At 48.5% G+C, this 26,904-nt stretch overlaps 1 protein-coding gene across 4 annotated transcripts in view; it reads left to right on the top strand.

Moving 5' to 3' along the window:
- Positions 1 to 26,904, top strand: part of LOC114866511 (mediator of RNA polymerase II transcription subunit 13-like) — a 55,001-nt gene that overhangs the window by 23,718 nt on the left and 4,379 nt on the right. The window contains exons 3-22 of one of the 4 annotated variants that reach the window (XM_055513688.1): positions 8,513 to 8,597; positions 11,050 to 11,133; positions 19,008 to 19,153; positions 19,255 to 19,461; positions 20,261 to 20,425; positions 20,668 to 20,824; positions 20,918 to 21,028; positions 21,115 to 21,762; positions 22,063 to 22,276; positions 22,452 to 22,530; positions 22,632 to 22,753; positions 22,862 to 22,940; positions 23,089 to 23,303; positions 23,925 to 24,103; positions 24,217 to 25,145; positions 25,362 to 25,541; positions 25,625 to 25,854; positions 25,970 to 26,168; positions 26,247 to 26,523; positions 26,610 to 26,862. In XM_055513688.1, the coding sequence (XP_055369663.1) occupies positions 8,513 to 8,597; positions 11,050 to 11,133; positions 19,008 to 19,153; positions 19,255 to 19,461; positions 20,261 to 20,425; positions 20,668 to 20,824; positions 20,918 to 21,028; positions 21,115 to 21,762; positions 22,063 to 22,276; positions 22,452 to 22,530; positions 22,632 to 22,753; positions 22,862 to 22,940; positions 23,089 to 23,303; positions 23,925 to 24,103; positions 24,217 to 25,145; positions 25,362 to 25,541; positions 25,625 to 25,854; positions 25,970 to 26,168; positions 26,247 to 26,523; positions 26,610 to 26,862 (4,559 nt within the window). Of the gene's footprint in view, positions 1 to 8,512; positions 8,598 to 11,049; positions 11,134 to 19,007; positions 19,154 to 19,254; positions 19,462 to 20,260; positions 20,426 to 20,667; positions 20,825 to 20,917; positions 21,029 to 21,114; positions 21,763 to 22,062; positions 22,277 to 22,451; positions 22,531 to 22,631; positions 22,754 to 22,843; positions 22,941 to 23,085; positions 23,304 to 23,924; positions 24,104 to 24,216; positions 25,146 to 25,361; positions 25,542 to 25,624; positions 25,855 to 25,969; positions 26,169 to 26,246; positions 26,524 to 26,609; positions 26,863 to 26,904 lie in introns of all 4 variants that reach the window. The other 3 variants (XM_055513687.1, XM_029168350.3, XM_029168349.3) reach the window with 3 other exon arrangements.

The following is a 26,904-nucleotide window of genomic DNA, read 5'->3' as shown; positions in this document are numbered from 1 at the left end:
ATTTTTTTATATTGCATTTATGTCCCTGGTTTGGTACTTGTAAATTTTTACACTTTTTTAAATGGACTTTCATTTCCTCACCTGCATCTTTATTTGTCCTTAATCTTCTGTGAACTCATTTCTGGTTGGACTGGGAGAATTCTCAATCTTCCAAAACAAAACAATTCCAATCCGACATATCGATACTTCTTGAAGCCAAAAACAGAAATCTTTTGAGAGATTCACTCTGGATTGTTCTCCTCATGGATTTAACATTTAATCACTAGCGGTAAACAATGCATGTCTGGATCTGTAATAAAGAATAGGATGGATGAACCAGAGCTGAGACTTTCTGTATCTCTCCTTTTTCTTATGAGCTCATCGATGGCTGATAATTGAACACATTGCTCCTGCAGCCGTAAATAGAGTGATGGCAGAGACCTGTGCTCATATTTGGCCGGATCATCCTTACGTTTCATTGTTTTACCTGCATGTGGCCACTGAGAGGGACCTGAATTAAACATGTTCAGATCGGTGATATTTGAGACATGACATCTTTTCAGACACAGCCTCCAACTATTGATCTCTGCTGTGTAATGCCCAGACTTGGCTGGAAAACTGTCCTCATACTCCAAGGGCCTAAGTACCGCTGCTTGGCCCGCCTGGAAGAGCAGAACTCTCCATCACGCCTTCCTCCAGAAAGAAAGAGAGAGAGAGAGAGAGAGAGAGAGAGAGAGAGCGTCTCCCTCGGTCTCCCTCTCCTATTCCCTCTAGTGGCAGTTAGCAAGCCCTGTGGGGTCCTGCTAAGCTTCTCAATAGCTGCCCTGCCTCCCACCTCAAGGCCCATTCACTTCTAATGAGGTGCTCAAGTGTCTGTGGCTTAACATGAGGGTCAACACCACAGAAACGGGCCCTTTTACACCGCCGGCTCCAGCCGTTCCCGCGAAACGCTGCAGAAGTGATTAATGATATTGTGCTCTTATAATATAATCTGTTAGCATTTCAGTCTCATGTGCATTAGTGAAAGCGCTTGTCAGATCTGCTTTGTGCATCAGATAGTCATCATGTTATTAATTGCTGAGCTTGCTCACATGAAGATGTACTTAAATACATTCTATGTATGTATCAAGTATTGCTTTTGGAGACAGATGATGCTGTATATTGGCATATTCCAGCACTTATTGAGAAAGTTACACACAGCAGGAGTATGACTTTTCTCCACATGAGCAGTGCTCTGAATATCAAGGTCCCAAACGGACCTCGTGCTCCCGACTGCAACAACAGCAGGCAGGAGCCACTTCACCCGCAGTCAGCTTCCATCAAACGCTCCCTCCGGCACCTTGTTTTTAAGCATTTGTAAACGGCTGCGGTGTGAAGTGAGTGCAGTCAAAATAACAGTCCCACCTTTCTTTAATTACGCGAATCCTGCGTGAACCGGCACAGGTGGAGTTTGGTGTCAGGTTGGAGTCGCTGGTTAGTGAGAAGCAGAAGAAGCCACTTATCGGAGGTGGAAGCGAGAGGAAAAGAGCAGGAGGTGTTTGTTTCTACTGAGGTGAAGTCTTCAGGTCTGTTTGCTTTTGATAGTGTTTAATCCTTTTTGATTTGCTGCAGCACATAATTCTCCAGTCACGTTCTATTAAAACACATTAGAGGAAATACAATGACGCGACAGGATCACTAGTCAAATATAAACAACGGCTAAAAGCGTGATGGAAAGGGTTTTTTTCTGTACGTTTGAAGGTTACTTTCTGTTTTGACGCTTTAATCTCCCTGGTGATGAGGATATTGTTTAAATCTCAGTTTCCTCACATGAATTCTAGACAGCGTCTGGAAAATCAGGTCGTGACATTTGCCTCCGCTGCTCTTTCATACAAGTAGCAACAACATGAAGTCTGTGCCAGACACGTTCTCAGCCAGTGGTTAAACTGCAAAAACAGCAGAATGTAAACAGAAGTACTGCTCCTCACATTCAGCTGCAGGTATCTAAACAGAAGCAGGCACAGGGGCCTCATTCGTACAGGAAATATAATGTCAAAATCCAAAAACATTCACAGTAATATTAATGCGTCTAGTGTTAAAATTGATAGAGGCACAAAAAAGTGTTTCACTTAATCTCGTTCAGCTCCTCGAATTTAGTGCGACTCCATTCTTTTAGACTTTCGAATTTTGTGTGCGGAAATCCGGGAGGATGATTGTGATTCTATGAGACCGCGGAGATAAAATGTGTTTTCATGACAATGTGTGCAAAACAGTTCAGACACCACGTCCCTTCATTTATTTATTTCCCACTGACTTATGGGAAAACACTTGGCACTCAGCACTTAGCATCCATCCATCCGTACCATCTCAAACATCAGACGAGAGTGTGCGTGCGTGTGTGTGTGTGTGTGTGTGTGTGTGTGTGTGTGTGTGTGTGTGTGTGTGTGTGTGTGTGTGTGTGTGTGTGTGTGTGTGTGTGTGTGTGTGTGTGTGTGTGTGTGTCTTGTGGGATTGAACGAGCTAAGTGACTGTCATATTATGTAAGGGTGTGGGATAATTCTGTTGGCTTTTCTTTGCACAATTGGCTTCTTTTTGATTGTCAGGGTTGGCAGGCAGCCAACGCACAACCCATGCACACACATTAACACACACACTAACACACACACACTCTCGTTCTTTTTTTTTTTTACTCGCAGTATCCTCCAGAACCAGTTTTCACCCCTTTTGCCTCATCTGTCGCTGGTTCAGCGCTTTCCTTTTGTCTTTTTTCTTTCCTCCGGTCGCTCAAACTCGCATGCACTTTCACGGCGGGTCACATTAGCCAGTAATCACAGTTTGCTCTTGATGTTGGTATAATGGCCCGAGCTGAATCCTCTCCAGTCACTCTAATTACACCACTGGCTGGCATTAAAACACATATCCTGTAAATTATAAATTACGCTGACAGTGCTCTAACTGGAATCACACAGACTATCGCTCCGCGTCAACACCGGGCTGACGGGTGAGACTGCGGCTCCATCAAAGGGGCTCGTGTCATTTTTATTTACCAAATAAAAACTAAATGGAACGCACGAGGCGAACCAATGTAGAAATAACCCGACGGAGGTTTTTAATCTCTACAGAGTCTAATGCGGCAAATTAAACGTGAGCGGCGCGCTCTGCTCGTCTTGTTGACTCGATGGCGACGATCTGAGTCGGTGTTTGAGCGCAGCATCGCGCGCGAAGCAGCTCCTTTGTTGTTAACATAATTTCTTCCTTCGTGCCCACAATGCTTCACTCTCAGGTGGATAAAATGCACAGCTTTCTCCTCAGAGGCCTCAACCCGCCGGTCACTTCTTACCTGTCTCTCTCTCCATCGCTTTGAGTCATTGTCTTTTTCTCCCACTTCCGAGTCCTCACCTTTTATTTACGCCACTCTGTCCTCCCTCTAGTCATCAGTATGCCTTATGCATGACGGCAGAGGTGCTGCCGGCTCCTAGTATTCACTGCAGGTCATCGCAGGAAGCACTTTATCACGCTGTGCAGCGATAATGGCGCGGGCACAACGTCTTGCTCCAGCCTGATATATTCTGCGCGTATGTCTGCAAATTTGAATCCGTTCTGCACGTCTGCACAGTTTCAAAAAAAACAAAACACCGCTGTATTTATTCGATGGGAAGCAAGAGTGCCGTGAGCGTTGTGTTCGAGGAAAAGGCGTGTGAGGAAACGGGGGCCACGTTTTCAGCGCCTTCCTGGTCGCATTTGTACCACTGGACTTGCTTTCGAACCCTTGTGTTTATTCCAATAGACTCGTGGCACAACGCTCACACCCTGGTCCCTTCTTTTGCTCTTTCTGCCTGACTCACCCCCACAACTATGCAAGCAACTCCAGCTCAGTCGCCTAATTGATTCCAGACCCCCCCCCCCATTCCCTCCGCTCTCCCTGAGCTGCCTCCCCCTCCTCCCCCTCCTCCCGCTGTCACTACTGCCCCTCGTCCATCTGTCTGGCTCACTGGGTCTCAGTGCCTGCCATTTATGCACTCAACTAGTTTCCTTTCTTGTTTAAACACTGGGCATTCGTCATGTTCTCGTCCTATTTTCTTTGTTATTTCCATGTCACGATTCCATAGAGGTTTGGTAATTGTCCTGTCCTTTCGCAGAATTGTATGTATCTATTCCCAGCTTTGGGTGATTAAGGAGCTGATTAATGTCCACATTTGAGTGCCTGCAGTTTTACAGCTGATGGATCTGATAAGCGCAACTTTAACCAGAAGTTGTAAATCTTACCGGTTCCCGTCTGAAAGAAAGGCAATAGAAGCGACTGAGCAGTTTTAGAGGTAATAAAAATGTGAGTTTCTTGTTTACTGCCCTCTAAACTTTGCTAAATTGTCTTGCGCTGCGTTCAGCTGACAGGTGGTGCTGAAAAGTTTCGGGAATCGTGTCACCAGTGCACGAGAGTGCGTGGGCGACTGTCACAACGGGCGGGCGTGGTCAATGATTGGCGGCGCGGCGGCGAACGTGGTGAACAGTGCGTGAGCTCGTTTCGCTGTGGGGAGAAGCCTCCGCTCTTGGAAAATTAAAACGCCGACTTGCACCAATTGCGTTTCATGCAGCGGCTTCCGTGAAGCGAGTTCGACCTCGTGCATCCGAGTGTGTGAAGCACTGTGAGTGTAGCAGCCCAGGCTTGTATTAATACACAGGCAGATGTCATGTCCTGCTCTCAGCGTCAGACACACTCCATGTCTGATTGACCTTTCCTGTTCTCTCGCGTGGAACTTTCTCAGTCTTTTCTCAACAGCCACTTAGCTGAAATAGCAGCCGCGCCATAAGAGTCGGCCTGAAGCTGCACAGCAGACTTTTCCGCATCGCGGCGGCGAGGCCAACGTGGGACGCGATGCTTCTTTTGCGCTTGAACTTCGCAGCCAGAAGGAGTGGGCTCGAGCAGAGAGCTAGGAGCTGCTGTAACTGAGCACAGATCTGTGTAGAGTTACGTAAGACGAACGCTGGCAAACTGATACAAAAGCTACAGTCAGTAAAATTGACTTTATTTACATTTAGCAAAATAATAAAAATCATTTGATTACAGCAGGTCACACAACAAGTGTTTACAAATGTTTTTGTACATATAATAATACTGAATACTGATTGTACCTGCTATGTTCAAATGTTTATATTTTTCAAATTTCCAGCTTTCTTGGGTGAAGTTCCAGCACAGTAACTGGTGATGTCCTGGAAAACGTCTTGTTTGGGGCTTTTCACTGAGGCCGTTGTGGCTCAGCTGCCCGTCTGCTTTAACTGTGGCTCAGTGCCAGGGTGATACAGCATATTATTACCATAATAACTGCTGCTCCTCTTACTATATAGGCAAGAGCCCCGGGGGAAGTTCTCTGTTAGCAGTCTGACAAATTCTTATTACACTGGGCCAGGTGGGAATTTACCTCTTTATATTGGGAGAATGCAAGTGAATGGAGATACACAAAGTGTTGAGTGGAGGACAGCCCTGTTTTCAGATGCCTTTGAATCAGTGAATGAGTGTAAAAACTAAATGCAACCAATGTTTTAGGTCTAATGTTGTAGGTCTAGCTAATAATCTGTAATCTCATGTCAGGCCATGTGTGAATATATGTGTGAGACATCATCATTATCATCATCATCATCATCATCATCATTACTCTTCTCTCTACTGCTTTTTTACTTTCTGTCCATCTTTAAGAACATTGTCAGATTTCTCTCTGTCTTTGCATGTTAGCGTGTGTTACATGTTAGCGTGTGGAAACATGTTGTCATGTACACGCTACACACGCGGCACAGCAAATATGTGCACGCAGATAGAACGACCCTCTTAGACACCCAGCACGGCAGCTAATTAGGAGAGTGGCAATGGGCTCTTTTTGTGTGTAATCACACTGTTACAAGGCTCATAGTCCACACACTGCAGAGACGCACGCGGACACCCCGGCTGCCGGTGCCATCGATTCAAGACAAATGAGCAACTGGGCGAGCGAGAGAGAGAGAGAGACATGTGGAAGAATATGTGTGGCTCATCACGTACAAAACTGAGTGTTGTCACACCTCAACTTCCACATTCTCTCCCCCCTCAGATCAATACCAGCCTAGTGTTTGCTAGCGGCGAGTGGCCGCTCCCCCTAGTGGAGCCATGCTAACAGTTGGGGCACCTGAAGGGGGTGCAGCGAGGATGTGAATGAACCGCGGGGAGAGAGAAAGCGAGCGGGGGCCGTCGGAGGTGGAGAGACGGGTGAATGGAGTGGAGGGGATGGGAGGTGGAAACGTTATGAGTGGTGGCGACCCAGTTCCATCACTGCCTGTTTGTGTTTGGGCTGGCGCTGTGTGCGAGGGGATCAGGGGAGGAGAGGTTGTTTGAAATAAAGGGGCATTTGTACGCGCGTTACCTCATTCTGAACACGCATGCACATACAGTACGCATGCAAAGTGTGCGCCAAGCACAAAGGCTGCACAATGAAATTTAGGGAAACATTCTGCAAAACCAAATCAAGATCAAGTAATTAACTGGTAGTAAATGTATTATTAATATTCTTATACTTATTAACGCTGTCATAGTGATTGTTTGAGTTTAAAATATGTTTAATAAATATAAAAATATATCTTCACATCGTTTCCATAGAGATGTTTCTCTTGATTTGTCAGTGAAACCCAATAAAAATGTAATAAAAAAACCCAAACTACTGTATGAGCCATTAGTTTAATCTAATTGAGACGGAGGTTTATTCTCTCAGACACAATGTTGCGATAGATGACAGACGCAGGCCTGCTGTACTGCACTTAGCTGTACATTCAGTATCTACAGCATCCTTCTCCCGTGGGCCATCTGTGTTCCTCCTCTGATTAACAGGCGGCAACGCGAAGCCTGGTCGTTACTGACTGAGCCTTTGTGAAAATGACACGTCGCTGGTGTTTTTCCTTTAAATATAAGTGTCACCCGTCCCTGTTGGGACGAGGTGATCATTGTTTCGTATCCCGCCACCTTTTCCATATTCATAATGTTTACGTGCAGACGCGTGTGCGTGCTTCTGCGGATGCCTGACCTTGTTTGCTTGCGAGAGTGATTTGTCACACCTTGTGCTGAAATGGTGCAGTGAGCTGGCTCTTTGACAACCACAATATAAACAGGAGCATTAAATGTGGATCGCATGTTTCCTGCACTGCTGGGGTTTTTTCTTTTTGCTTGAAAAACATTACGTCTGCTCTTGTAAAAGCTGCAAATGGAGGAAAGCGTCTTTAAGGCTTCCTCTGAGGTGTGTGCGCTTCAGTTTTGATGACTTTCGCGCGGGAATGTCAAGAAGATGCAATGATGAGGAGCCGGTGACACCGTTTTGGAGTAATGGGGGTCAGGAGTCTGCCGTGAGGAGAGTAAATGAAGATGGGAGGTGGAGGATTGACAGAGTGGGGGAAGAAGAAAAAGTTGGGGGATTTTTAAGGGAGGGAGATATAGAGACAGTGGGAGCTAATGAGCGGATTTTGCTGGAGACTTGGCATTCTGCTCATGGTTCTCACTCTATCTCTCTCCTCTGTAGAGGCGCTGGCGAGAGCGAGCTTCCTGTCTGAGCCCCGGAGCAGGAGTAAATGAGGGGTGGGGGGCGGGGTGGGCGGCTGCTGGGTGTTGGAAGCAGAAGAACAGAGGAAGGAGGAGAGAGGGGAGGGTGAGGGGCGGGAGGGACCGGCGCTGAAATTGAATGCCAGGGCGCCATGTTCTTACCGCCAGCGTTTCCATGGTTACGGGGCAATTCTGGCGAGTAAGGAAATTTCATTCACTCTGGTATGAAGACGAGGGGATGAAGAAGAAGGAGAAGAAGGAGAAAACAGGAGGGGAAGATCAACAAAGCAACTGAGCAGGACACACAACACCTGAAAATAAAGAGAAGAAAGCCCTCTGCCGGGTTTCGTGCCACCCATCCCCCAGGCGGCTGCCTCCGTCTCCGTCATCATTTCCCTTTTTCTTGTGTATTTCTCTGATGCCTGTTTTGTTTGCCGTCACCCTATAAGCAAACACGGCACCCACCCACAATCCTCCGCTCCTGCCAGCAGCCCTGCAGGTATATGGCGAGGAACAAAGAGCGACGCTTAACTGGCCTGAGCTTGTGTGTGTGTGTGTGTGTGTGTGTGTGTGTGTGTGTGTGTGTGTGTGTGTGTGTGTGTGTGTGGTGTTGGTGGCGCTGGGGGTGGGGGGTGGTGGGGGTCAAGGGGTTAAAAAAACATCACCAGGGCTCCGACTCGTTCGCGAGGCGCCTGACGTGCGCGCGGACCGGGACCAGGCTAACTGGGCTTGACACCTGCATGGGGCTCGACAGGGCCGAGCTGACAGCCGCAGAGCCGGGCCCCCACCGAACACGCACGCGCTTTATCTTAATTATAGTTTGCGATAAGTCGGGCAGGTCTCCTCATCAGCTCCTGCTTCAGAAGCAGAATCGTGTATTATCGATCCTTCGCAGATGTTTCGCCGCCACAGGAAACATAATTAAAGGATTACGAGTATTTACTTCTCCAATGATCGACTTGATTACACATTCAAATGCTGTGATCTCCTGCTTTCTTCCAGTGGCTGAGGAGGGGCTGTGGGAGTGCGGACTGTCCTACGAGTGCAGGACGCTGCTGTTCAAGGCCATACACAACCTGCTGGAAAGGTAAAACCACCGTCCAGGGGCCACTTCATCAGCTGCACAGCGGCGGCTGCAGCCACGCTGAGACTGACTGACACAGAATAACCAGCATCGTTGCAGTTACTGTACATATTTAATGGAGTAGATCACTAGCCGTGTGGTGAAGTGTTGGTTTAGTAACAGACCGCTTTTACTCCAGCACTGACTGATAGAAGACCTTAATGGTTTATAATTATTTTAGATTTCATAATTCAGCATCATTAGTTATTTGCTTTAGGGTTCAAGAGATTCTAATTGAGTTTGTCAAAGTTCCTCTGTATTTTTAGTTTGCTGGACGAGACGGACTCTAGTTAAACTGCACCCACGTGCCCCTGTGATCACACGGCTTTTAGAATAATTAAAATAAATTACAGGGCTATTTCTTTTCACTTTTAAATAAACAAATGAGTACAAATAATAGTCACGCAAACAGTAAGTGTTAGGTTTCACTGATAGACAGCTTTGGTTTTCTTCCTGCAGCTTCACCTTAATGAAATTATAATCTGAGCGCTGAATCACTTGCTCAAGTACCCAAAGCTCTCCTTTCTGAGTCAGAGCCATCTGTTAAATGAAGCAGTACATATTTGCTCTCTATTAAGTTAAGCATCAGTGATCATCATAGGGGGCAGGCTGAATTAACCTTCCTATTACCTTGAAGCTAACTCCTTTTTATAGCTCACTCTTTCTCTACTGGAGGGATCAATTCCATGTTCTCTCACACACTCTACAGATGAAATCAACCCCATTCAAGGCTGCTTGTATTATTATTATTATTATTATTATTATTATTATTATTATTATTATTATTATTATTATTATTATTATTATTATTATTATTATTATTATTATTAATATTATTATTATTATTATTATTATTATTATTATTATTATTATTATTATTATTATTATTATTATTATTATTAATATTATTATTATTATTATTAGGGATTCTAAATTAGAATTACAATTAAGACTCAAACACAGAACATCTAATTTTTAAATAGTGCAGATTTTCTTTTGTTGATTATGTTGATTTTACAGCAGAATGAATCCAGGGAAAACTGAGGTCATAGTTTGTGGAGACATTTACTTTAATGTTTAGTCATTTGCCAGATGCTTTTATTTCCCATGATATGAGTTTTAGATTGCAGTTTTGGTTTTAGATTGAAACGCTATTAGGGACTTTTTTTTTCCAGACTGATTATCTTCAGGAGGTTTTTAATATTTGGACTCAGGGCTGCAGAGTGGCTTGACGTGGGAAAGCTACTGGAAGCCACTGTGAAGATGTGAACAGTGGTGTGGTGTCGCCAGCAAACGCCAGCTCTGCTGTTTGGATCATGTTTGGAACATGTTTGGATCACTAGGAGAAGCTTGATTGTATGTAATGAGTAGGTGGGCGAGTCACCAGCTAATCAAGCAAATATCCTGCAGAAATCTAAAGCATTTCTCACAAGAGGAGACCAAACTCTATTTCAAGCCGCAAAACACACTATTAGGAATTGTCTTCTTGTGGCATTAAGATATTGGCTTTTTTTAATTAAGGGAAATATTTTTGCATCCTTTAGACATGAACATTATAATTTGAGTTAGTGTTTATTTAACACTGAGGAAGGTTTAGTATTTCATTCACAGTTTGCTTGTTGACCATTATATTAATAAGTCACTGTCTATTAAGCTTCTTTATTGATGTGTGTATAAAATACATCCTTTTAAAAAGCGAGAGAGCAACAGAGAGACTTATCTGATGAGGGGCCGCCCCAAGAAAACTGTGACACGTACAAACACCAAACATGGTGGAGCTGGAGGCCGAGGCTTTGACTAACTGAGCCCGGACGAGCGGAGAGACGTCCGTAAAATAATTTTGTAATTCCTCGACCCGGGTCAAGGGATCTGGCTGGGAGTCTGCTGGCACCCGCACACACAGACGGGCCGACGCTCAGCGTGTCGGGCCGAGTCTGCGGACAGAGGCTGAGCTACGGTGAACAGATGGAGCGATAGCCAGAATAGGGAGCGCTGCGGCTGGAAGCGCTGATGGGACAGAGGTCAGAGCTGATGAAAAGGGGATTTTAGATCGCGAGAGTTCATTTCGCCAACTTCACATCAGACTTTGCTCAGATGCAGCTGTTGGACTCCATCTGTAAAAGACAACAGAGGATCAAAGTTGGATTCGGTACAATTCCGCTTTGCTTTTGTTGTGACTTCATTTTGTTTTAAGCAAAGAGAATAATGAATGTGAGTTAACAAGGTGGAGTGAATATAAATCACATTAAACAGTTAGTTTCTCCTCATAAACCAGGTCATACCCTGATTTCTGAGAAGCGTTTAACACAGTTAAAGAGAGACAAACACAGAGGGGATGTTAAATAATTCTAATATTAATAATAAAATAAATGATTCCTTTGTTGCTTTTCTGACTCTGTGTTTTGTTTTTGAACAGATGTTTGATGGATAAGGGGTTCGTGCGGATCGGGAAGTGGTTCCTCAAACCGTACGATGTGGACGAAAAGTCTTTGGGCAACAGGTAAGTGAACATTGAACCCACACACATCACTGACACACTGATGCTATTTGTGCGTCTGGGCCCATAAAGCTTCACCTGCACTACACTGGGAGATCAATACAGCATTGCAGTATATGTGTGTAAAAATGTGACATGTAGTTTGAACCTGATCCGGTATTTGTCTTGTCTCTAAATGGTGGTGAGAGGTGAGACCCGACCTGAGCTTTTTAAAGCGCTCTGTCTCTGGATGAGGGCAGCGCGCGTGTGTGTGTGTGTGTGTGTGTGTGTGTGTGTGTGTGTGTGTGTGTGTGTGTGTGTGTGTGTGTGTGTGTGTGTGTGTGTGTGTGTGTGTGTGTGTAATTGTGCTGGCAGTGTGGGGGAGAGAGAGAGTAACAGAGCGAGAGGCTGAAACAGAGAAAAAGAAGCTGTGGGTGTGATGACAGTAGCTCGACTTGTTGCTACAGCCATTATAGCTCCCTCACATATCAGCATGCCCACTGCAGCTTCTCCCGCTGGTGAGGACGCTACATTCCTTGCATCTCTAGCATTGCCGCGCTCAGATGCTGAGTATTCGGCGAAATGACTCAGAGGAAACCAGTCAGCTGTCAAATGGCCCCTATCTGCCTCTGCTCGGAGCCCCGGCGGCACCAGAATCCCTCCTGTATTTGTGTTTGCCTGGTCGTTTTGAACTGGAGAGCCATAAATTGCATTAGCGTGTCAATAGGGTGCAGATCAGGCGACGCACAGGAAACCGTCGGCTCCTGAAAGTTGCTGACGCCAGTGCAGGCTGCCGAGATGCGCCTCAGCAGACTCAGGTTCAGTCGTTGGGAGCGGTCCCTGAACGTGTCACAAGTGCCGCAAAAACGGGAAATTGAGCTGTGCAGAACCTCAATAAAGATTAGAAGACCGTAACTGTACAATGAGAACTGAACGAGTTCACCAGTGTGAAAACCGAACCTAAATAAACAGGAATATGTTGAATGCAGCTGCTTCTTTTATACAACACAAAGGTTTATAGGGTGTGAGGAGGATGTGAATCATGTAAAGGCCTTATCAGTGTGAGATCTTATCTCCATCATAAAAACACTGTGAAACAGCATCTCGACGGCCAAGTTCGCGGCACTCGCAGCGTCGGCGCAGGCAGCTGATGTAAACGCTTTCTGTTCCATAGGTTCACCAACTTTTCTCACGTACGCGCGCTCACAAGGTGACCCAGATTCTAATTACCGTGGCTCTTCTTTCCCCTTCTTCCCATTCTTTCTAATTAGCCTTCAAAACGGATCTGGTGAGAATAAGAGAAGGAGAAAAAAACTGTTGCTACAGTAATTTAAAATGTATCCAAGAGCGCATTGCAAGTGGAACAGTGGAAGTAGGAAGGTGTGAAGAGAGTGTCGTTGTCCTGTGTGTGTGTGTGTGTGTGTGTGTGTGTGTGTGTGTGTGTGTGTGTGTGTGTGTGTGCGTGGATGCTTTATACATGCACACATCTGTTGAGTTTAAAGCTTTTGCGCATGCAGGGATTTACATGTGTGTGTCTTTTCATGTAACTCTCTTCATTTGACAGCCCTGTATGAATATGTTTCCAGCCGGTACGCCCCCTGCTGAGCCAACCCAGACTCGTACTGTCTGTAAATTATTGAACATCCTTGAAGGAGAGAAGGAGGGAGAGAGAGAGAGAGAGAGAGAGAGAGATTCAGGTCCTCAGACACAAATGAAAACAAATCTTATGTAGATGTCTGCGCTGCTTGTCATTTCTCAGGCTTGCACTCTGCTGCATACATCACATGGCGCAAGCGAACCGTGGCGATTTCCTCCTTCCCACACATCTCCACCTCCTCCTCCCCGCGCACGCGAGGTCCTAAACGCCGGCGCGCACCCTCCGCTGCCTCGCCAGCGTGGTGGTGCGGTCGGCGGTGTGAGGACCCCTGCAGATCCCTGCCCATCAGCGCTTTTCATGCCACACACTGACACCCTGCCTCCGCTGTAACCAGCTCCTTTGTCTCCTCCTCACTCCCACACTTTCATCCCTTTCATCCCCAGCAGGGGGCGCCTCTGCGCTCGCATCCACGCCGTGCCCCCTTATTCATGCCAGCTCCTGCTCCTGGGGGCTGCTACCTTTGTCAGGCTTATTTGCTGTTTATCTCATGTGTGTCCCTGGGGCACGGAGAGGATTGGCAAATCCAGGAGAAGATTCCCAACACCCCCTCCCACTCCCACTCCACATCTCAACCCAACACTCTCTTTGTGTCTGAATGGGAGGAAGGCTCTCTGGGTTGGTAACGGATTGCATCAGACGCTGAGGGGAGAGAGAGAGAGAGGGAGAGAGAGAGAGAGAGAGAGAGAGAGAGAAAGAGAGAGAGAGGGAGTTGCAGGAATACAGAGGAGAGAGTGAGAGAAGAGGCATGAGACAGAAAGAGCAGGGAGGAGGCTCGGTGTGTGTGTGTGTGTGTGTGTGTGTGTGTGTGTGTGTGTGTGTGTGTGTGTGTGTGTGTGTGTGTGTGTGTGTGTGTGTGGGAGTGGGGATCAGCGAAGGTGGGGGGTCGTAAATTAATCATCACCATAGACGGCTGAATGGATGTTTTCATCTAGCTCGCGTGCTAGTTTTGTCAATTCCAGGAGATCCGACGGCGCGTTCGTTAATCTATAGGTGCCTTAATGGCCACACACTCATGCATTAATAAAGCTAATATTCTACGGTGTAACAGGAATAGCGTTTCGTGAGGCGTCACGTCACACAGAAACACGCAGCGCTGAGCGTTTCAAGTGACGGAGGAACTTTACGAGAGCAGCGGCGCTGTGTGATAGCGATAACAATTTGAATATTTGATTAGGTTTTATTGCTGATTGTTTTTTTTTCCAGGGCTTACTGTAATATTTGACCGTGGGAAGATTTACTAATTACTACTTGACATTTTTTGACATTCAATTTCAGGATGCTGAGCTCATTTTTTAAATCTATTGTGTACTTTAAGTCATTGAAATATATATTTATCTCTTGCTCTCACCTGTGCGCTTCAACAGCTCCTATAATAAAATGAAGTATAGTTTTAGATGCAAACAATTGCACTGATCAGAAATTTTTTTTATAATTACCAGAAAATTAATTACTAATTCAGGCTAAAAAGCTTTTATAGATTCAATCAGCTTCTACACAGTCTGTACAGTGGCTTTTATCATCACCTATAATTAACTGATCTCATCGTTATATATTTTGATTGGCATCCTGTTTCATTGTAAGACATCTGTGACTGTTGTTCTGTCGCGTCTCTCAGGCACAAAAACAGCAGAGAGCACACGAGATGACGTCCTGCAGATTTTTAATGCAGCCAGGTAAAACCACAAAGAGCGAGCGAGGGAAGCGAGATAAAAAAAACAGCCAGATCAATAGAGAGGATGGTGATACATCATAGCAACAGCCTACCAACACCCCTTTCCTCTTTTTAATTAGGACCACAGATATGAAGGTAAAAGCCTGGTATCTTGCATTGATGTTCTCACATTCAAGCGACTTGGGTTTTTCTTCTCGGCAATATTTGTGTGGGAACGGCCCCGGTGACAAATTTCTCCTTCTCTGCTATTTTTCAGGGCTAACAATAAATCTAATTTTGGTTGCAGCTGACGGATATTTTTCTGCGCTTCCTGTGTCCAAAGAAAAGGCGGCGTGTGCACAGTTTGTGTCCTTGAGCCTGGCACCTTTTCGCTGTGAATCCATATACTTAGTTGGAGCAGTGTTTGAGCGCAAACATTATGATAGCAACACTGGCTAAAGCCACCCACCGGGGGCCACTGAATAATACATCAAGCTGACTGCATCCCCCTTATGCTGGTGCTAATACTGTGTGTGTGTGTGTGTGTGTGTGTGTGTGTGTGTGTGTGTGTGTGTGTGTGTGTGTGTGTGTGTGTGTGTGTGTGTGTGTGTGTGTGCGCGTGTGTGTGTGTGTGTGTGTGTGTGTGTGTGCGCGCACCTGCATAAGCCCGAGCGTATTATCCGTGTTTGGTAGCGTTTGTTTGTATGGGATAAATAGGCAGCATTGTGTAAGTGCGGTGGGGACTTTTGAGGCGTGTGTGTACATGCTGCTAACAGGAGGGTAAACATCCTCCACGCCGCAGCACATGCGCCAGAGGAGCGTCCGCATTCTCCTGCTTCCAGGAAGCCGCGCTGTGTGTGTGTGTGTGGGAAGGTTTGCGCCAGCAGAAGCGTGGGGCGAGCGGCGCTTCTTCTCAGCCTCCTGATCCGAGTCCCGGAGAAACGGCTCCGCGGCCGAAGCGTCGGCTTCGCGGCTGAAACGGAGGCTGGCGCGCCTCCTGCTCTGCAGTTTATTGCTTTCTATTTCCTTTAATCTAATCTTTATCCCCACCTCCCCCGGGTTGGACATGAGTGCAGCCCAACAACCAAGATAACAATTGTTATGTTGTGTGCATGTGGCTGTACACAGATGCGCGTGTCAAGGCTGTGATGCATGTCGGACATTAACCAGCGCCCCTGCTGCCTGTCTGTCTGCCTGCCTGCCTGCCTGCCTGCCTGCCTGCCTGCCTGTCTGTCTGTCTGTCTGTCTGTCTGCCTGCCTGCCTGCCTGCCTGTCTGCCTGTCTGTCTGCCTGCCTGTCTGTCTGCCTGCCTGTCTGTCTGTCTGTCTGTCTGTCTGTCTGTCTGTCTGTCTGTCTGCCTGCCTGTCTGTCTGTCTGTCTGTCTGTCTGTCTGTCTGTCTGTCTGTCTGCCTGCCTGTTTGTGTCTGTCTGTCTGTCTGTCTGTCTGTCTGTCTGTCTGTCTGTCTGTCTGTCTGCCTGCCTGTTTGTGTCTGTCTGTCTGTCTGTCTGTCTGTCTGTCTGTCTGTCTGCCTGCCTGCCTACCTGCCTGCCTGCCTGCCTGCCTGCCTGCCTGCCTGTCTGTCTGTCTGTCTGTCTGTCTGGTGCCATGTTGGTGCCACACGGCAACCTTCACATCAGTGCCGTGTGAACATGTGTCCAGATGTTCACTGTAGGCTGAGGCGTGCGCAGGTTTATGGCATTTGCTCACGTATGATTTCCTGGATTTAATTGAATCGACGCCTTTCGCTGCGTGTCCCATGCAAACGCGGGCAATAAATCAAATGACACACACACACACACACACACACACACACACACACACACACACACACACACACACACACACACACACACACACACACACACACACACACACACGTGTTCCCCTGCTCCACATTCCCTGATAGATTACACCATAAAATTGTGCTCAGTAGCCACCCATTAAAACTCTGATCTCATCGATATGTGTGCAGCTATTGCGGTGCATGGCACTGAATTATTCACCTCCTCCTCTTTCTCTCACGCTCATTTTGTTCTCAAACCTCCTTTCATGCTGTATCTTCCATTCCTTGTCCTCCTAATTTCCTCTATTCTCCCTTTTTGTCTGAGTTGTTCCCAGGCCTTTTTTTAATTTTTCTACCTCTAGTGCTCACTTTGTCTCCATTGCTGTCATTCTTTCCACTCTTTCTTCTCTCTTCATCTCACATCTTTTTCTCTCTCTCCACCCCCCCCCCCCCCCCCCCACACTCTGCCCTTCCTTCTCTCCTCTCCTCTCTCCATCTCTCTCCAGTACTGTCAGCCCTGAGGCAAGTCTCAGCCATCACTCTGCTTCATTTATTAATACCTGTACTCATACAGCTCAACACACACACACACACACACACACACACACACACACACACACACACACACACACACACACACACACACACACACACACCGCTGCCTCGCATCTCCGTCCACTGCTCTCCTACACGTGCACGCGCACGTGCACGCCCTTGCCGGCTGCACAAATGTCCCTGAGGACGCGAGAAGCCCAGTGTGTCCACACACTCACACCCGCTTACTGTGCAGGAAAATGCCCTTTGTAAAAGGACAGGGAGCATCAATCTCCCAGCTGCATCAGTCTGCAGTTTGATGCTCTTTTGGTAGTTCTGCTTTTCTCTGACTCATATTTAATTGCACTTTATTGCTGTTATAATAGATCTCAGCTCACATTGTCGCACATTGGTGAGATGGATTGTTTCTGTTATCCACTTTAATTGTTTAGACAACCAAACATCCCCTCTCTGTATAATAATAGGTTATTTAAATCATGTTAATCAGTTGCCCTTTGCTTTAATGCCTACAGTATTACAGAGCTTTCAATTGACCTGAGGTCTACAGTTTTTCATTAGCGCTGTCATGTTAGCAGAAACAGTGTGGACTCCAGCCCCTGATGCTGTTGGATCATGATCATTTAAAAACAGAGAGAGGAAGATAACGGAGATTCAGTGGAAACCATTTCCAACTGTGATTCCCTGCTATTTAGCCAGGCCTGAGGTTTTACGAGGGCTCTTTAGGGAGTCGTTTTTTTTTTTTTTGTGTGTGCACATCACCGCTGATCAGTACACACATATCTCGTAAAAAAATAAAATAACAATATACAGTAAACCGAGTTATTAAAACAAGAGGGGAATAAATTCGACTGGATGCTTCATTTCACAGCCTTATTTAATCTGCACGTGGCTATAAGTACACATTGGGTCAACATAAAGCAGCCTTGATGTCGGCTGTACCCATAGAGTTTTATGGCTTTATAAAGATTCAGACTTACTGTACAGTAAGTGATAATACTGTGTGCTGTTGCTTGTGTCCTGTGTGCAGTAGATCCCTGAAGGTACTGTAAATTGTGGTTGTTTGAGCTGGATTGGTCCTCTTGACTTGCAGCTGTTCCCCTGAACTTGCACATGCAGCTATATATAGCACTTCGTATGGTGTAATTATGCACTGAGGACAAGGTTGGAGGGCAGTGACATTGAAAGCATTCTGACTCGCGTGGCACCGCGCACCACTGTGGTCATAGGTTTAGATCTGCACTGTGCACGCGTTAATGCGCCCGAGGTTCGATCCTCCTGTGATTGTGCAGACCTGTGTTTAATCCGCTGGCTGTTATACACTTTCGTCGCTTCTGGGAGCATCAGGAATGTTTAAGGAACTGATAAACTGGCGTCGCTCCCCTGTTTGGGTTCAATCAGCGCCATCTGGAGGTCGTCACGGTTAATGTCACAGGCTGCTGGGCTTCCTCATGACTGTGTTTAGTTCTGTCCAGGAGGAACTGTGGAACTGGCTATTTTATTGAATTTGATGATCCATTACAGCTCCAATAGAGGTGCAGCTCCCTTAGGGCTAAGGGGATATTGCATAGGCAGCAGGGTAATCACAAGGAGATTACAGTACCTGCTGACCGTATTGCCAGTCTGACACACAGTATATATAAACCAAGGCAGTAAAGAGTTTTATAGATTAAAAATATACATCAGTGAAGCCATGTTGGTAGTTAATGATGTCCAGGACACCCACTGGTATATAGATTGCAATTACTTGTCTTTGATTAAAAAAGGGGAGAAGTGCCTGGGCAGCTTAATAAAGGGAGCGTTGCATATGTACACATGTAGTCACTGCCATCAGTCATGAGCAAATGAGGATTTATACCTGCAATAAGCAGCCTGTGTGGGAAATGATGAAGATGATCAATGCAGGTTGAGCGCAGCCAGGCTTTTAGAGACATTCTGAGTTGTTTGCTAAATTGCTGCGTGGCGAACGGCACTCGTCATCTGTCACGTCGCTGCCGGAACGGCTGGCGTGTCCATGATTTACTCCTCAAAAGATGCGATTCCCGGGTTCATTTAATATCCAATTTAGCATAATTAAATGCAACTTCATATTTGTAAAAACTCAGTTTGATTATATCAACAGTTCTGTAGGTTCTCGTCGATAAAATTCTAAATGGACAAACAGAACACTTGCCTTTTAGCAGATTTTGATCCCATTTTCCTGCTCCGCTCCAGCGGCTTTTCGTCACAAGCCTTTGCTGTCTTCTGTCCCCAGCGAGCACCTATCGTGCTCCTTCTCCTTCTTCCTCCACGGGGAGAGCAACGTGTGCACTAGCGTGGAGATCGCCCAGCACCAGCCTGCGTACCACATCACAGAGCACCACATCCGCCTCGCACAGAGCTCCATCGCACCAGTACAAGGTAACACCACAAAGCCATCGATTTCTTCCATTCAGCATTCAGCGAGGAGGCACTAAAAGAACGCCCCGCCATGAAAACAAACCTGTTTATTCCACCTGCAGTAATCTTGAGTCCGTACGGGCTGAGCGGTACTCTGACGGGGCAGGCCTTCAAGATGAGTGACCCAGCGACACGCAAGCTGATGGAGGAGTGGAGCTACTTCTACCCCATGGTGCTAAGGCAGAGAGAGGGAGGAGGGGAAAAGGAAAAGGAAGACGCCAGCCAGACCTACGATCGCAACTGTCACGTGGCGGTGGAGGTCATCGTAGGTACGGACGCGGCGCCTAGCGGACCCGAACGTCATGCATCACCAGCAGCAGCAGCTCTGACGGCTTTATGGAAATCTTTTCAGACTTTTTGCTGTGGTTTATGTAGTCGCACACCAGCGTGTACAGTTGGAAAGAACACTGATGCTTGAAGCAGCAATAAGACGTCGGACCCCAGTGATGCTGCTCTACCGGAGCAGCAAACGAGGGATCAGCATCACATTGATTAGCTCCACACAGACGCGCAGCAGCTGCGGTTTGAACAGCGGCGCCATTGAGGAGTGCTTTAACTGCAGTGATCCTGCGAGTGGACGAGGGAAGGAGTAGAAAGAGAGAGAGAGAGGCAAAGATATGGAAGACAAGGTCAAAGCTCCAGGGGAGTTCCTCTCATAGCGATGTCTAATCGCTCTGATCCCACAGTGTTGGTTTAACCTGATTCTAATCAAAACTCTTAGGGATAGCAGTGGCTTTTACATCTAAAGAGGAAAAGCCTGTCTGGTCTTAACAGCCTGAAATGATGGCAAAGAAGCGAGTGTAACAGGATTTAAGATAAGTTTTAAAGGAGCAACAGATAGGAAAGCGTGATTATGGATGGATAAGGAGCAAGTGGAAATACTATGGAGTCTCTCTGCTTGAGGCCACTCATCAGCGTTTTGGCCCAGTCCTTCTTATGTGGGTGTTGTGTAATAAAGAAAACAAGCCGCTGTTGTTTTATCTGACGCCCACTGTTCAAATAGCAGAAAGGAGCCGCGCAGCTGAGAGGTTCTGATGCAGCCGCTGACGTCTCTGTGCCTCGTTCTAGGCGGAGTGAGGATGACCTACCCAGCTGCCTTTGTGCTGATCGCCCAGGGGGACCTGCCGGCGGAGCAGCCCGCGCCCGCTGCCGCGGCCCAGGGCCTCAGCAGGGAGCCCAACCACTGCAGCGTGCCGCTGACGCCGCCCACCTCGCCGGAGCAGCCGTGCTCAGGTACCACACGCGGCCCGGCGCCGGCGCGATGCTGCGGCGGTCAGGAGGCCTCGCTCACACGCATTAGTGGCCGTGTCGGGCTGTCAGAGCCGGTTTGCTGAACCGTGTCTGCGGGTTTGCTTTAAATTTTAAAACCACCAGGTGGATTTCATGTTGTGGCTGATCCGCGTAACCTGTGAACCCACGTTACGGATCATTTATTAATGCCCGTTCAAACGGGATATTTTTGACACTCTTTTCAGCGGACAGCGGTTTCGTGACCTCCGTCTCCAGCGTTCCCACGCTAGACAGCAGCATGGCTGTGGCCAGCATCAGCCCCAAGCATTCTGGGAAGAAGCTCACCTGCCAGGTGATCCACCAGGCTTGGAAGGAGTGCCACCTCAACCACCCCCAGCACTTGTAGGTTCAACCGCACCCGAGCTTGTCTTCTCTTTTTCGATTGCTTGCTCAACTTGAGCCGGCGGCTTCACCTGGTTTTGCGTTCACCTGCAGATCGCGTCATACGTCTGGGGCTGATGTGACCAAGAAGGAGGTGCCAAATAATGGAGTCACCACGTGGGACTTCAGTGACCTGGGAGTGAGAGCATCCTGCACCTGCTCCAGGTACTACAGCTGTTGTGTGTGTGCATTATACACACATGTGATGTACAGTTTACATAAACCTAACAATATTTCTTTCTCTGTTGCAGGTTGAAGCAGCAGAAGCTTAATCTGGCCGTCCCTTCCACTGCCAATGCTCAGACTAGTGCCAACGCTCAGTCCGGCACGTCGTACCCTTCCTTTGTGCCCAAACACAAAACCAGTGAGAAGACGGAAAAGGCCGACAAACAGTCCAAGAAGCCAGCCATGATCCCCTTCCATCACCGCCTATTCGTAACGCAGGAGGCCCCTCTAGAGCAGGACGCGTCAGGAGGTGCTCCGCTTGGGGCTCTTGTGGCTCTGGAGCCACCCCTGGAGCCTCTGGCAGCTCTGCCAAGCTGCAAGTACCCCAAATCCCTCCCCAATGGCAGGAAAGCCCCCGAGTCCATCCTCCACTCGCCCATGTCTCCGCTCCCACCCACGCTCAGCCCTCACCCGCGGGTGCAGGACCGGGAGGTTCTCGACGGGCCCGTGGACATGGCCGTCTGTCCAGACGGGCTTCCGGGCGTGGGGGTGATCGCCAGCGAGACGTCGGTGTACATGGCTCTCCTGAGGCAGCGGGAGAACGGGGCGGGCTGGTGGAGAGGCTTCAGGACTCCCAGGACTGATAAGACTGACTTCAGACCTCCGGAGCTTCCCACTGATAAGTTAGAGGAGGTCAAGACGGAGACGACCACTGAGGGAGCTCCACTAAAGAGGTAAAAGATGCCAATAGGTTTAGATGAAAGGGAGCGGAGGAGAGTCACGAATGCAGAATTGTAGGAGAAAGATTGTGGGCTGTTAGAATTTTTAATGTGACCCTGCTCCTTGAGCCAGACACATAGTTGAATACTAACAGATAAAAAGTGTGGGATTTAACACATTATCAAGTAGCTCGTGTACAACACAGCCAATAAAAGCATCTGAGGTACAGGCACTAGAGAACGCAGGCAGGACAGCCAGAACAAACTACCACTGCTTCACCCTAATGATTGCATTTGTCTCTTTGTCTTCTCCAGACTGTACACACAGACCCAGAAGAGATTTAAAATCTCCGAGGAGCGGCTGAGGGACCACATCCACACGCTGGGCCTGTTCCAGCAGCCAGGTGTGGATGCTCTGCGGGAGCCGGGGGACGATCCATACGACTTTAAGGAAGGAGACATCGAGTACACGTTCTCCTCCTCTAAGAGATTAAAGGGCCAAGGACGAGAAGCCAGCAAGAAGGCTAAGGTAGGGCTCAGTTCAATTTATTTGTTTATTCTAATTATAAAACTCAGTAGTTTCTGAAGCCATGAAACAACAGCAACTGTGCTTTGACATACGAATTGGTGAAGATCCACCAATCATTCATTTACAAATTATTTGACTTGACAGCATCCTATTTGTGTTGCATTTTATTCATCAGGGGGAAGAAATCACCACCAACAGCTCACTGCCTGATGGGAAAGACGCCATGTCCATTTTTAACTCTGCACCAAAATCAGGTGGGAGGTCGACGTCAACTACACATCCAACAGTGGACGCAGCTTCAGAGCAATTTATACCTTCAAACATTGGGTCTGAGGTTGTCTTTGTGTTGTTTCAGATGAATCGGGTCAGGATGACGGATCTGCCAAAGCCAATCCTTCTCTGACCAGAGAAAAAGACCTGGTGGTCAACATCTCGGACCTAGACAACATATTTGATGAAGACGAGGAAGAGTTGGGGGTACTATGATATGATATTGTGATACAAATGTATTTCTGTAATTGGCATAAAAAGGTTCAGTCAACAATCCACTACTCTGCTTATTTGTAGACTGTTTACTCCAACCAGCACTCAACCAAGCTCCCAGTGTCAACTGAGGATCGCCCCATGGGGAAAGAAGGGAGAGCCCCAGTGCCCTATCCATCAAGTGAGTCACTCAGTAATAACCCACTAATAGACTTGAAGCGTATAACAATGTGACTAAATGTGATTGGTTATTGCTTTAATAACCCTTTAATGAATCAATTGACCTAGTCCACCTCTCCTTCCCCATTTCCGTCGCCTTCTTTCAGCAGTAGCAGACCTCCAGCGCATGTTTCCCACCCCGCCCTCCCTCGAGCAGCACCCGGCCTTCTCTCCCATCATGACGTACCGAGACACCCCGAGCCAGGAGGCGCCCGCCCCCAGCGGAGCCGCTGACCATCTGCCGCCCTTTGCGTCCACGCAGCTCGCCGAGCTGAGGATGGAGGTGGAGGAGGCCATGGCCAGTCCCAGGCAGGACGACCTCAAGGTGAGAAGCGCTCAGACCAGCACCAGCACCAGTCTGAGCATTGGGGACCTTGTTCATGCTCAGTGACTGACTGCTGGTCAGATCTACGTTTTAGTGTTACCTGTAGCTCTGTAATTGGTAGTGAGTTATACATCAGAAGTCATAAATATCCCTGAATCCACTATTGGGTGCATTTCCTTGTTAACACAAATAACAGGCAACAACTCTTGTTGAAACGTACATAATAGATTCAAAGGTTCAATTTAACATTTCATTAGATTTAATCTAAGTAAATTAACGACTACTTAGCGTGAGCTGCTTTCGTAATACATTTTATTTTAGCCTCCATTAATGTGATCTGGTACTGTACTGTGTGCAATCAACACACATTTACTGCTAAGTGAAGTGGAAATATTATCTGGAGAAGAAGCACAGTGAGAAGAGCTTTGCCAGGGTTGGAACAGGAATGAAAGCTATTTAAAGCCAATGGCTTATATTAAGGAAATGACCAAATTTGGCTCAAATGGCATTTAGAGACATTTGGACTCGTTTCTGCAACCCTGTTACTGCCTGCTTAAAAACATCAACGTCTTCATATCTAATAATTTCAAGTCTTGAGAACTAATGACTCTCTCCATCCAGCCGCACATGGGCTCCTCTATGTTCGCTCCGCTGTCCTGCCTGCCCAGCCAGACGCTGCCTCCTCTGAAGGTTCCTGAGCAGTGCTTCTACCGTCCCTCCTGGTCTCTCCTGCCCAAAATGGAACATTACGCCACGGTCATGCATCCGCAGAACGCCCACTTCATTAGGGACGGCTACACGTGAGTGAACCGCTGCTTTGTGTTGGTTCAAACCATTTACTCTGCTTCAGTCGAACGTTTGCTCAGACAGGAAGAAATGCATAATGTTATTTTTTTCTTTACGTGCTTTTCAGAAATGTTCCCAGCGTTAATACCATCACAGATCAGGAGTATGGCCAAATGAGCGCCGCCTCGGCCTCCGTGGGCACCACTGGTGGCATCCTTCCATCCCCGGCCACCCCCCGCTTTTCCGTGCCCACCCCCCGCACGCCCCGCACCCCTCGGGGCATCAACGCCGCCAGTTCTGGCCAGGGTTCTGTGAAGCAGGACGGCACCGAGCTCAGCTCGCCCATCTCCACGCCCTCCACCAGCCTGCCGCTCAGCTCCGTGGAGCCCCACGCTCGCCCGGGACCCTCCCTGCCCGAGGCCCACAGCCTCTACGTCGTCCTCCTGCTCTCAGACTCCGTCCTCAACGTCTTCAAGGACCGCAACTTCGACAGCTGCTGTATCTGTGCCTGCAATATGAATGTCAAAGGGGCAGATGTGGGAGTCTACATCCCCGACTCCACCTGTGAAGATCAGTATCGCTGCATGTGTGGCTTCAGCGCCATTGTGAACAGGCGGCTGGCTCACGGCACAGGCCTCTTCCTGGAGGACGAGCTGGATATTTTTGGCCGGACCTCTGAAGTGGGCCAGGCAGCAGAGAGACGGCTGGCTCTCTGCAGGCGGGACCCGACCATGGGCGACCCAAAGGCCAAGAGACCACAGGACGCGGCCCCCGCCACCCCGCCGGTCATGATCCTTTTGCAGGAACAGGCCTCTCAGCCCATTTCTTCCCTGGCGTCGCTGCATCTCCCTCTCAGCTGTTCCTGCCACGGGCGCAAGGGGGCGCTGTTGCAAAGTTGGATGTCGGAAAAGCAGTGGGCGGATGGGAGTGACGCCTGCGTGGAGTGCTTCAACGCCCTGGAGCAGGGGCTGCAGTACGTGGATAACCCTACGGGAGGGAAAGTAGATCCGGTTGTTGTCCGAAGTACAGCTCTTCACTCGTGGCCTCACACTAACAGTAAGCACGATCAGGCATCCATGCATCGCAATAACAGTGGCTCATCGAGTAAATCACGTAGATTATGAAGACCTGTTTTTGCCTCTGTGTTACCTAAACTGTGTTTAATGTGTTTTATGTTTGTTCATTTGTTCCTTCCGTGTACAGAATGTTAACATGTGTGCCCATGTCTCCTTTCTGTCTGTGCGCCTTCGTGCATGTGTCTCCGCTCCGCAGTGGTGGACATGAGCATGCTGTCGTCCCAGGACATGGTCCGCATGCTGCTGTCGCTGCAGCCGTTCCTGCAGGACGCCATCCAGAAGAAGAGGACGGGCCGGACGTGGGACAACATCCAGCACGTCCAGGGCCCGCTCACCTGGCAGCAGTTCCACAAGATGGCCGGGAGAGGCTCCTACGGTGAGTCGGTCCGGAAAGGGCCCTCATTTCTTTTACTGCGAGGCGCCTTTAATGCTAAAAGTCACAGTGTCCACTTGTCTAAGGTTCGGAGGAGTCGCCGGAGCCCTTGCCCATTCCAACAGTGTTACTGGGCTATGAATGTGAGCGGGACTTCTTGGCGCTGTCGCCTCTGGCGCTACCTTTCTGGGAGAAGCTGCTGTTGGAGCCGTACGGGGGGCAGCGGGATGTGGCCTATGTGGTGCTGTGCCCCAGCAGCCCCTCCCTGCTGGCTGCTGCCCGGTCCTTCTTCCAGGAGCTCAGCGCCGTTTACGAGGTAAAAAAGCCTGGGTTCTGACTGGGAAGAATTGGAATGGGTGCGGCGGGCAACACATTTGGGGCCGTGAGCGGTGCAATGGGAACGAGAGCAGTAGTTTTGACTGTGTTTCCAGACGTGCCGCCTCGGGAAGCACCGTCCGCTGGCCAAGGTGTCCAGGGACGGCCTCGTCCGCGTGGGCGAGGAAGTGGAACCAGAGAAGCTGGACGAGGTGGATGTGGATCAGTGGATGACGGGGCCCTGGGCAGGGCAGCAACACACCGACAACCTCAGCAAGCTCAAACTCTACGCTTATGCCTGCAAACTGCAGCTAGGTGAGTGATAGACCTTTAAATCGTCCGCTCTGCATTCAGAATCAGTGATCTTTTCTCTTGTTTGTCTTCGTTTTGCAGCTCCCCAGTTGTCGGCGCTGCCTTTGGACGCCAGTCTTCTGCTGCCCCCGAAGAACCAGCCCCCGGTAAACAACCCTTCCTCTGGTCAGCCTGCTTCGACCGGGCAGCCGCAGACGTGGGCCCCAGATGGAGAGCAAGGTCCAGGCGCTGGCCCTTCAGCAAAGACTCCCACGCCGACCGGAGCACAGACGGGGGAGACGAATCCAGCAGGTTCCAACGAACCCAAAGGGCCCGGCGCCACGCCCCCTCCCAACGCTTCATCAGAAAACCCAGAACTGTACGTGGCTCCATTAAAAACGCCGTTCCGCACATTCGGACCGCTATCGTCTCATACAACTTCTCTCCTCTGTTGCGATGTTTCAGCACCTTCGAGCAGTCCAGAATCGGCATCCCCACCGTTGCAGACTCGGTGGACAGCCACGCCAACCCACCAGCTATCGTTATTTACATAGTGGATGCATTTCTCAGCCTGAGCGGAGCCAGGAATGAAGGGGGGGAGGAAGAGGAGGGTGAGGAGGCAGAGGCGGGGAGCGTCTGGCTGCTCGGGCTCCTGCGCTGCTACACAGAGATGCTACAGACGCTGCCTGAGACGATGAGACCTGCTCTGGTGCTACAGGTAAAGCAGCCACTGGTATTTACATTCAGAGTTCTCTGTTGC

This window comes from Betta splendens, chromosome 12, assembly GCF_900634795.4.
Source record: "Betta splendens chromosome 12, fBetSpl5.4, whole genome shotgun sequence".
NCBI classification, from domain to species: Eukaryota; Metazoa; Chordata; class Actinopteri; order Anabantiformes; family Osphronemidae; genus Betta; species Betta splendens.
Note: the sequence above shows the minus strand (reverse complement) of the source record. Positions and strands in the feature narration are given on the sequence as shown.